The sequence below is a fragment of the Chlorocebus sabaeus genome, chromosome 15 (assembly GCF_047675955.1).
Source record: "Chlorocebus sabaeus isolate Y175 chromosome 15, mChlSab1.0.hap1, whole genome shotgun sequence".
NCBI lineage: Eukaryota > Metazoa > Chordata > Mammalia > Primates > Cercopithecidae > Chlorocebus > Chlorocebus sabaeus.
In genome coordinates, this window is record NC_132918.1 from 92,208,461 (window position 1) to 92,219,069 (window position 10,609).

The 10,609-nt window shown below is 63.0% G+C and overlaps 1 protein-coding gene across 25 annotated transcripts in view; it reads left to right on the forward strand.

Annotated features, from left to right (window-relative positions):
- The window catches only part of TNK2 (tyrosine kinase non receptor 2), a 46,604-nt gene extending 36,576 nt beyond the window's left edge, over nucleotides 1-10,028 (forward strand). For 8 of the 25 annotated variants that reach the window (XM_038003142.1, XM_073023791.1, XM_038003143.2 and 5 more), the window contains 7 exons: nucleotides 2,159-2,353; nucleotides 4,127-4,218; nucleotides 4,792-4,836; nucleotides 5,672-7,020; nucleotides 7,116-7,211; nucleotides 7,363-7,490; nucleotides 9,209-10,028. In XM_038003142.1, the coding sequence (XP_037859070.1) occupies nucleotides 2,159-2,353; nucleotides 4,127-4,218; nucleotides 4,792-4,836; nucleotides 5,672-7,020; nucleotides 7,116-7,211; nucleotides 7,363-7,490; nucleotides 9,209-9,215 (1,912 nt within the window). In that variant the 3' untranslated portion in view covers nucleotides 9,216-10,028. Of the gene's footprint in view, nucleotides 1-2,158; nucleotides 2,354-4,126; nucleotides 4,219-4,791; nucleotides 4,837-5,671; nucleotides 7,021-7,115; nucleotides 7,212-7,362; nucleotides 7,495-9,208 lie in introns of those variants that run through there. The other 17 variants (XM_038003153.2, XM_038003154.2, XM_038003145.2 and 14 more) reach the window with 6 other exon arrangements.
- Nucleotides 10,029-10,609: the final 581 nt, after the last annotated feature.

The following is a 10,609-nucleotide window of genomic DNA, read 5'->3' on the forward strand; positions in this document are numbered from 1 at the left end:
GGGGACTGAGGTCAGAGGGGGACTGAGGTCAGGGGGACTGAGGTCAGAGGGGGACTGAGGTCAGAGGGGACTGAGGTCGGGGGCACTGACGTCAGAGGGGGACTGAGGTCGGGGGGGACTGAGGTCAGAGGGACTGACGTCAGGGGGGACTGAGGTCAGAGGGGACTGAGGTCGGGGGGACTGAGGTCAGAGGGGGACTGAGGTCAGAGGGGGACTGAGGTCAGAGGGGACTGAGGTCAGAGGGGGACTGAGGTCGGGGGGGGACTGAGGTCAGAGGGACTGATGTCGGGGGACTGATGTCAGAGGGGGACTGAGGTCAGAGGGGGACTGAGGTCGGGGGGACTGAGGTCGGGGGGACTGAGGTCAGAGGGGGACTGAGGTCAGAGGGGGACTGAGGTCAGAGGGGACTGAGGTCAGAGGGGGACTGAGGTCAGAGGGGGACTGAGGTCGGGGGGGACTGAGGTCAGAGGGACTGATGTCGGGGGACTGATGTCAGAGGGGGACTGAGGTCAGAGGGGGACTGAGGTCGGGGGGACTGAGGTCGGGGGGGACTGAGGTCAGGGGGGGACTGAGGTCAGGGGGGGACTGAGGTCAGAGGGGGACTGAGGTCGGGGGGACTGAGGTCAGAGGGGGACTGAGGTCAGAGGGGGACTGAGGTCAGAGGGGGACTGAGGTCGGGGGGGGACTGAGGTCGGGGGAGACTGAGGTCAGAGGGGGACTGAGGTCAGAGGGGGACTGAGGTCGGGGGGACTGAGGTCGGGGGGGACTGAGGTCGGGGGGGACTGAGGTCAGAGGGGGACTGAGGTCAGAGGGGGACTGACGGTCAGAGGGGACTGACGTCAGAGGGGGACTGAGGTCGGGGGGGACTGAGGTCAGAGGGGACTGAGGTCATGGGGGACTGAGGTCGGGGGGGACTGAGGTCGGGGGGGACTGAGGTCGGGGGGGACTGAGGTCATGGGGGACTGAGGTCATGGGGGACTGAGGTCATGGGGGACTGAGGTCAGAGGGGACTGAGGTCGGGGGGGACTGAGGTCAGAGGGGACTGAGGTCATGGGGGACTGAGGTCGGAGGAGACTGAGGTCGGAGGGGACTGAGGTCGGGGGGGACTGAGGTCATGGGGGACTGAGGTCAGAGGGGGACTGACGTCAGAGGGGGACTGAGGTCGGGGGGGACTGAGGTCATGGGGGACTGAGGTCAGAGGGGACTGAGGTCGGGGGGGACTGAGGTCAGAGGGGGACTGAGGTCAGAGGGGGACTGAGGTCAGAGGGGACTGAGGTCATGGGGGACTGAGGTCAGAGGGGGACTGAGGTCATGGGGGACTGAGGTCAGGGGGACTGAGGTCAGGGGGGCACTGAGGTCAGGGGGCGACTGAGGTCGGGGCAACTGAGGTGGGGGGGACTGAGGTCAGAGGGCACTGGCAGCCACTGGTCACTGTGTGAGTACTGAGTTCCCTTTTGGACTTCTTGTTTTAAGACACAAGTAGAGCCCCTCCTGAGGAGACGGGGAGGCTCCCGCAGACCTGCCAGGAGGTGATAGAAACTGCCGGAAGCATGTGAAGTGGTGGGGAGAAGGCCTTCAGTTGCCGGGAGTGCTTCTAGACTCTCACGGGTCTGCATGCAGGAGGCAGGTTGTAGTTGGAGGCCTGGCCCCCAGCCTAGTGCAAGGCTCTCGGTGTCCCGACACCCCCACACCGCTCAGAACTCCTGGAACCCAGCCGAGGAGTGAAAGCCAGTGGCCAGAAAAGGACTGGGGCCCGGCCTTGCCAGGGGACTGACTGGGGAGCGAGGAGGAGCCGTGGTTGGGGCACTGGTCTCGCAGACCTGAAAGCTGGGTTTGGGTCCCGGGTCTCCTGGGATCTTTCTGGTAACCGTAGGCAGATCATGTTGCCTGCTGCAGCAGCGTGCCTCCTTATTTGCAAACTGTAGGGAAAGCTGCCTGACCCACCTAGAGAGTTGAGGGTAAGGCCGTGTGCAAACAGGCCTGTACGAGGCATGGTGGGTCACGGGGGCTGTGGGGGAGGAGGGCCGGTGGCAGGCAGTCTGGTCCTGAGGCCTGAGCCCCATCCTCGTTCTGCCACAGTGGCCAGGGTGTGAGGAGGGTCCCAGTGCCGGGGCTGCCCGCCACGTCTCGAGTTCACTGTGCCAACTCTGTCGGGCAGGGCCGAGAACTACTGGTGGCGTGGCCAGAACACGCGGACGCTGTGTGTGGGACCCTTCCCTCGCAACGTGGTGACCTCCGTGGCCGGCCTGTCGGCCCAGGACATCAGCCAGCCCCTGCAGAACAGCTTCATCCACACGGGGCATGGCGACAGTGACCCTCGCCACTGCTGGGGCTTCCCAGACAGGATCGACGAGTGAGTACCGGGCGGGGATGGGTGCCCCGCTCGGGACTCCAGGACCCTCAGCACAGCACGCATAGGCGGAACCTGTTCGTCACCTTTCGCTCGGGCTTCAGCCTGCGACCTGCGACCCGCCCCTCCTCACCCCCGGCCTTACTCTCTGGAAGCTGTGGAACCCTAGAAAGCCCAGCTTGGTGGGGATTCTCCCGGGGAACGTGCTTTCCCTGCCATTTTCAAGCTTCCGGGGCCGATCTCCTAACTCCGAGACTGACTTCATCTGTGAAATGGGTCCACCCCCCGATGAGGGGAGGGCTGGAAATGCACTGTGAATTAGAACGTGCTGCTCAGAGGCAGGGGTCCTGAGAGATGCTTTCCTGCCCATCACAGATGAAAGTAGGGTCAGGAGCTTCTGAGGATGGACTCCTGTTTGGTGGAAAGGCCCCGGAGCCACAGCTGTAACCCCTCTTGGGACCCCGGCCTTAGGAAAATGGACTTGAGAGGAACCCAGTGGAAGCTGCTGAGGGGCAGAGCTTCTCCCGTGACCCCCCCGTGACCCCCTGTGACCCCTGCACGTGAGCAGTGGTTTTCCTTCTCCTGCCGGTGGTGCCAGAGTCCCGGAGACGTGAGCCCACTGGCTCGGGCCCTGGGGATGTGTGGGAGTGAGCCTGCTTCCCAGAACCACAGCAGGACTGGGGACCTTGGGGACTGCAGAGGGAACGTTAGGTGGCAGGTCCGCCTCCCCACCGCACAGTACAGAGCTCACTCCATACCTGGGAAGGGCGCTGCCCCCTGTGTAAGAGGATAAGGCCACTGAGGGGCATCTGGGAAGGACGCACAGAATCGGTCACTTCCGGGATGCTACACCCCAGGGAGGCCCTGGAAGCTTCTTCCACCAGGCCTCCAAGCCTCTCTGCTGGCCACAGGGGGATTCCAGGTCCCTGGCCTCTGCAGCCCTTCTGCTGACTTCTGATACTCTGGTCTGTCCTGAGAGGCATGGAAAGCAGGGGCCTCCAGCCACCGGACCCCACACACCAGAACCCCAAGCTCACACTCTGGTCTGTCCTGAGAGGCATGGAAAGCAGGGGCCTCTGGCCACCGGACCCCACACACCAGAACCCCAGGCTCACAGGGCTCAGCCCATGCGTTTTGCCTAAAAAACCCAGCAAGGGCCTGAGGCTTGGGGTGAAAGGTTGCAGACACCTCCGGGAGAGGCTGCTGCCCTCTGCCCCACTCCTGGCACACCGTGGCCAGCCCAGCCCCATTCCTACGGGCTTTAATCAGCCCCAGTGACTAAGTCTTAGATACTGACAGTTGGTGCAGCGATGGAGGGTGGATCCGCAGCAGGACAAGTGGCCCAGCCTCTCCCGCACCTCCTGGCCACCCTAGCCGGGCACCGTAGCTGGGATGCCTTGTTCTCAGGCCCCCCATGGTGGCCTGCGGGACAGAAGTATGTGCCCTCCTGCGGCTGCCTGGTGTGGGCTAGGGGCCTGGGCGTTGTGGAGGACCCACCTCTGCCCTTGTAGGATACAGTTGGAGCCCCTGAAGTCCTAGGCTTTCCATCCTGGGGTCAGATGTCCTTTCTCTGCCCTCTCTCCAGGACACCTTGTTGTGTCTCCTCTGGTTCCAGCTGAGATGAGTGGTCAGGATCTGTGGACTGGGAGGCAGGAGGCCTGCGCTCCAGACCTAAGACTACACCTGGTTTCCTCCAGGAGGAGGGGGTTCTGATAAGATTCTGCCACCCCTCCACATGCTTCCCCTGCTCTCTTGACCTGGCTCTTTCCCCCACAGACTGTATCTGGGAAACCCCATGGACCCCCCCGACCTGCTGAGCGTGGAACTGAGCACCTCCCGGCCCCCCCAGCATCTAGGAGGGGTGAAAAGTAAGATCCCCTCTGCTCCTTGGTGTCCCTGATTCATTGGCTGCTCAGGAAGGAGCACTGTGTTCACAGGCCACCCTGAGCCTGCTCCTCTGGCTCTGGGGACAGTGGGGTCAGGGCAGCAGGCGGGACAGCTGTGTCCCTGGCTCTGGCTGGGCGTGGGGTGGAAGATAGGCAGCTGTATCCGCCGAGGTGGGCCTCCTCTGGCTGGGTCTGCAGCAGCCCCGTCCGCCCCGGCGTCCCTCCTCCCTCCTTCCACAGCCGAGCTCAGATCCTGGCTTTCCTCACTTCCCCCTAATCCTGCTCTCCTGTCCCAAGCCAAAACCCCCCCATGCTCCGGCTCTGCCTGGAGCCGCCTCCATCTCCCGGTCCTCTGCCTGTCATACCAGACTGCCCTGTTCCTTATCCTGCCGCCCGCGGCCTCCCGTGTGCTGGGGGCTTGTACATTCACTCGCCCCCGTTCACTTCTCTCCCTTCCTCTCTCTCCACGCTCTGCCCTCTCGTCCGGCTGTCTTCCTCCCTCGTCCTCTGTCCTGTTCCGTCCCTCTCCCCCTGTCCGCATGGCCTTTCTTGCAGGGGAGCCTCCACCTCGCCCACCTCAGCCTGCCTTCTTCACTCAGAGTAAGTGGGGCTGCTCCCGGTGCCTCGGCCCCCGCCCCCGCCCCCTCTCTCTCACTCCTCTCCTGGAAGGTACAGAGCCCGGGCAGCTGGGTGGGCGGGGAGGCTGGTGTGTGCTGTGAGCTTCTGCGGCTGGCCTGGCCTAGCGTGCCTGCCTCCTCCGGCCTGCCCCCCAGAGTCTGGGCTTTGGAGCACGAGTGTGGCGCTGGCTTCCGCCTCGGCCTCACTCCCTCTCAGACCTGCCTGGGCTTCTGGAGCACGAGTGAGGCTGAGGCTTTCACTTCCTCTCAGACCTGCCTGGGCTTTGGAGCACGAGTGTGGCCCTGGCTTCCGCCTCGGCCTCACTGCCTCTCAGACCTGCGGGCACTGTCTGGGCTTTGTGGCGGTTGGTCAGGAGCGCTGTCCTCTCCAAGGATAGTTCCTATGGCCCTGATGGCAGGAGGTGGCTCCGTGCCTGCACTAATGGTGTGCCGTGGCGGGGGCGGGGGTGAGGGCTTTACTAACGCGCTGGGGCCCAGGAGCAGAGGTGCCAGGGTCTTGTGCTGATGGAGGGAGTGACGGGCAGGAGCCGGTGTTGCTTGCTCCAGCTTAGACGGAGGGAGGCGGGGCTCATGGGCCCACACGGGGCTGCCTGCTGGGCAGAGCAGGTTCCGCCCTCCTGATGAGGGGTCGGAGGTGCACTGAGAACCTGGCAGCCAATGGCTGACCTCAGACCTCGGGGGGAATTGGGAGTGGAGGGTTGCTGGGGGACACTCGGCTTTCTTTCCCATGTGCCACCTCCCCTGTGCCCCTGACCCGGCCTGACTGCCTTCCTGTCGGGGTCTCCCTTTCCTCACAGAACCAGCCTATGACCCTGTGAGTGAGGACCAGGACCCCCTGTCCAGCGACTTCAAGAGGCTGGGCCTGCGGAAGCCAGGCCTGCCCCGAGGGCTGTGGCTGGCGAAGCCCTCAGCGCGGGTGCCGGGCACCAAGGCCGGCCGAGGCAGCGGGGCCGAGGTCACGCTCATTGACTTTGGTGAGGAGCCCGTGGTCCCGGCCCTGCGGCCCTGTGCGCCTTCCCTGGCACAGCTGGCCATGGACGCCTGCTCCCTGCTGGACGAGACCCCGCCCCAGAGCCCCACGCGGGCACTGCCCCGGCCCCTGCACCCCACGCCTGTGGTGGACTGGGATGCCCGCCCGCTGCCCCCTCCGCCCGCCTATGACGATGTGGCCCAGGATGAGGATGACTTTGAGGTCTGCTCCATCAACAGCACCCTGGTGGGCATGGGGGTCCCTGCTGGGCCCAGCCAGGGCGAGACCAACTACGCCTTTGTGCCTGAGCAGGGGCGGCCGCCCCCTCCCCTGGAGGACAACCTGTTCCTCCCGCCCCAGGGTGGGGGCAAGCCGCCCAGCTCTGCGCAGACCGCAGAGATCTTCCAGGCACTGCAGCAGGAATGCATGAGGCAACTGCAGGTTCCGGCCGGCTCCCTGACCCCCTCTCCCAGCCCAGGGGGTGACGACAAGCCCCAGGTGCCCCCCCGGGTACCCATCCCCCCTCGGCCCACGCGCCCACACGTCCAGCTGTCTCCAGCCCCCTTGGGCGAGGAGGAGACGGGTCGGTGGCCTGGACCTGCCTCCCCTCCCCGGGTACCTCCGCGGGAGCCCCTGTCCCCTCAAGGCTCAAGGACACCCAGCCCCCTGGTACCACCTGGTAGCTCCCCACTGCCACCCCGACTCTCAAGCTCACCTGGGAAGACCATGCCCACCACCCAGAGCTTTGCCTCAGACCCCAAGTACGCCACCCCCCAGGTGATCCAGGCGCCTGGCCCTCGGGCCGGTCCCTGTATCCTGCCGATTGTCCGGGATGGCAAGAAGGTCAGCAGCACCCACTATTATTTGCTGCCTGAGCGGCCGTCCTACCTGGAGCGCTACCAGCGCTTCCTGCGTGAGGCCCAGAGCCCCGAGGAGCCGGTCCCCCTGCCTGTGCCCCTGCTGCTGCCCCCACCCAGCACCCCGGCCCCCGCCGCCCCCACGGCCACCGTGCGGCCGATGCCCCAGGCTGCCTCGGACCCCAAGGCCAACTTCTCCACCAACAACAGCAACCCAGGGGCCCGACCACCAGCCCCGAGGGCCACTGCTCGGCTGCCACAGAGGGGCTGCCCTGGGGACGGACCAGAGGTGGGCCGGCCAGCAGACAAGATCCAGATGGTGAGCACCCAGCCTGGCTGTGGGTGAGGCGGGGCAGGGCCCAAGGGGCCTGGAGCAGTGGGCCCTCGTGCTGACGGGGGTGGGGGTGTGCCCAGCTGCAGGCCATGGTGCATGGGGTGACCACAGAGGAGTGCCAGGCGGCCCTGCAGAGCCACGGCTGGAGCGTGCAGAGGGCTGCCCAGTATCTGAAGGTACCGCCACCTCTTGCTCGCTCTGGCTTTTAGGGACCCTGAAGCCTGGTTCTGCTGCCCCCAGTCCCCCGCCCCCGGCTCCAACTCTCCTCTTCCCCACCCTAGTTGGTGCCCTGGGTCCGCGTGTCCATGGCACCACCCTTACCCCCAGGTGGAGCAGCTCTTCGGGCTGGGTCTGCGGCCCAGAGGGGAGTGTCACAAAGTGCTGGAGATGTTCGACTGGAACCTGGAGCAGGCCGGCTGCCACCTTCTGGGCTCCTGGGGCCCTGCCCACCACAAGTGAGTGAGCCCCACAGTCTGTCCCGCTCCGTGCCCCAGGAGGGTTGTCCCGGAGCCTGCCATGCTGGGAGGAAGCCCAGCACCTCGCAGGCCACTCCCAGCCAGGGAGACACGGCTCTCCAGCTGCAGGAGGGAGGCGCGCACGGGACTCAGGAAATCGTTTCTCCTAAATGTGTGTGTTTGGACATTTTAGCCACTTGGTTTTCAAACGAGTACAAGAGGGAATTGGAGCCTCTCCAGTTGAAGAGACCTTGCTCCCCTAGCACCTGCAGCGACCCTGAGCGGTTCCAGGGAATGGTGCTTTAGGGCCCCGTGATTTACACACCTCTGTCTCACCTCTGTGTTTCCGTATTTCTGTTTAAAGTAACATTTAAAATTTCAATGTTGGCCGGGCACTGTGGCTCATGCCTGTAATCCCCAGCACTGTGGGAGGCCCAGGAGGGAGGATCACCTGAGGTCAGGAGTTCGAGACCAGCCTGGCCAACATGGTGAGACCCCGTCTCTACTAAAAATACAAAATTTAGCTGGGTGTGGTGGCAGGCACCTGTAATCCCAGCTACTCGGGAGGCTGAGGCAGGAGAATGGCTTGAACCTGGGAGGCGGAGGTTGCTGTGAGCTGAGATGGCACTACTGCACTCCAGCCTGGGCGACAGAGCGAGACTCTTGTCTCCAAAAAAAAAAAAAAAAATTTTTTTTCACTAAAAAGAAAATGTATTATCTTTCCTGTAAAAGGTTTATATTGTAGTGTAACAAAATATAGACATTTAAAATATATACATATATAAATATACTTTATACATTATGTAAATACGTATATGAGAGTGCCGCCAAGGCAAAAAGCAGTGAACTGAGGTCAGATGGGTGGAGCCAGCATCATGGCAGGAGGTGGGGCTGACATGGGCCAGGCCCTGGAGACGGCAGCTCAGTCAGGGCCTGCTGCCCTTGTCCCAGCCGCATGGCCTGTGCGTGGCTCTGAGTTTCCCCATATGTAAAGTGTGTAGATAATAGTACCCACCCTAGGCTGGGCGCGGTGGCTCACGCCTGTAATCCCAGCACTTTGGGAGGCCGAGGCGGGCGGATCACGAGGTCAGGAGATCGAGACCATCCTGGCTAACACGGTGAAATCCCGTCTCTACTAAAAATACAAAAAACCAGCTGGGCGTGGTGGCGGCGCCTGTAGTCCCAGCTACTCGGGAGGCTGAGGCAGGAAAATGGTGTACACCCAGGAACCAGAGCTTGCAGTGAGCCGAGATCGCGCCACTGCACTCCAGCCTGGGCGACAGAGCAAGACTCCGTCTCAAAAAAGTAAAAAAATAGTGCCCACCCTGTGGACAGGACTGGCGCCATGGATGGGGGGCGTGCCTGTCACATCACGCACAGCATGCCTGGCACCAGGACGCAGGCACCCCGGGTCCCCCGTCTGTCTCATACTGTCTGGCGTGGTTCTTACTGATTTGCATCCACTTAGGCTTGGGCTTTTTCGCACCGGTCGTCCGCAGATTCTCTAATACACAGGAGTGCTAGTTAATTTACTCATCGTTTATTAACGTACAGAGAAAGGACATCCAGGATGATAAATGTCACAGTTCTTGCCGGGCACTGCCAGCTTCCAGTGGTGTTGCCTGGCACCAGGAGGCAGCGACTCCTGCGTCCCCCGGTACCCGCCCCGCTGACCTTTCTGTAACCTGTGTAACTGCTGGTGGTTTCCCATTCTGCAGGCGCTGAGACGTGTCTGGAGAGCCAGAGGACCTGGCTGAAGGAATCGCCTGAGCCTGTCCATCCACCAGGGGTAGGGAGATGCTCCCGTCCAGGCCTGGAGGACCTGCTGCTCCCTGTTGCTCCTGGGGACAGAGCAAGGCCAAGGCAGTGGGAGGCTGGGAGCCCCGCCCTGCCCATCCCTCCCGCACCAGCGCTGTCCCTGCAGACTTTGGTTCGGTGCCCCAGCCAAGATGAGGAAGGGGCCCGGTGAAGACAGGCCTGGGGGCTGCCCCAGCAGGCTCTGGGTATGACCTGCCTCTGGCCCGGGTCCTGGGTGGGGCCTGTGGCTGGAGTAGTGTCCCCAAACCCTGCCCTGGGTGACCAGACGGGGAGGAAACCTGACTGGACCTGGGCAGGCAGGATGTGTTGGCCACAGAGAGAGGCGGACCAGCACCCAGTAGGACCTCCTAGGACTGGGCCTTCTTCCAGGGGGCCCCTGGCAGGCAGTTGGGGTGTCGGGCAGAATGTGACGTGTGGCCTCACCATGGACTTGAATGGGACTTGGCTGGCCTCAGGATCTCGTGCCTGGAAATAGCCTGAGGTGGCTCAGGAGGCAGAGAAAGGGTGCCAGACCATTCTGTGGCGGGGACCAGGGCCCAAGGCCCCAGGGCTGGAAGGAGACCAAGGGGCAGCCACCCTGGAGGGACATCAGTGCTTCCTCTTCCACCCAACTTCCCGTGCGGTTCCACGTTTTCCCACCAGCCTGTCGGCAAAGTTGCTGCCCCAGCATTCGGTACCTGCTTCTTCCGGAGAAATAAAGTTAGTTTCTATTTTACGTTACTTACTCGCACCTGCCTGTTCCTTTGCCTGTTGGTCAGCAAGCTCCAGGCCCCAAGTGGGGCTCCCCGGGCCACCAGCATCTGCTCCGGGCGGCTGGTCTCGTGGCACCACCTGGAGGCAGCGGGAGGGCGTCTCCCCTTACACAGCTGCCAGCCGGGCCAGAGTCCCCACCGGTCTGGTCAGTGACTTTCACAGGGCCTGGATCCCTGTGAGGCTCGGGGCCTGGATCCCTGTGAGGCTCGGGGCCTGGATCCCTGTGAGGCTCGGGGCCTGGATCCCTGTGAGGCTCGGGGCCTGGATCCCTGTGAGGCTCGGGGCCTGGATCTCTGTGAGGCTCGGGGCCTGGACTTCATTTGCCGTATGGAGTTCTGTAAGGCGGGATATATGCTGCAGGAGAGAGCACAGCAACTCAGTTACATGGAGCCGAGCCAGAAATGTTAGGAACAAGGAGCCCTTCAGTATGTTAGGCATTTTAATTTTGTTTTTCTGAATAACTCATATATTCACACGGTTCAAAATTGAAAAGGCGCTGAAGAGTGTACAGTGAAATGACCCACCCCAGCCGTCCACTTCCCCAGCCC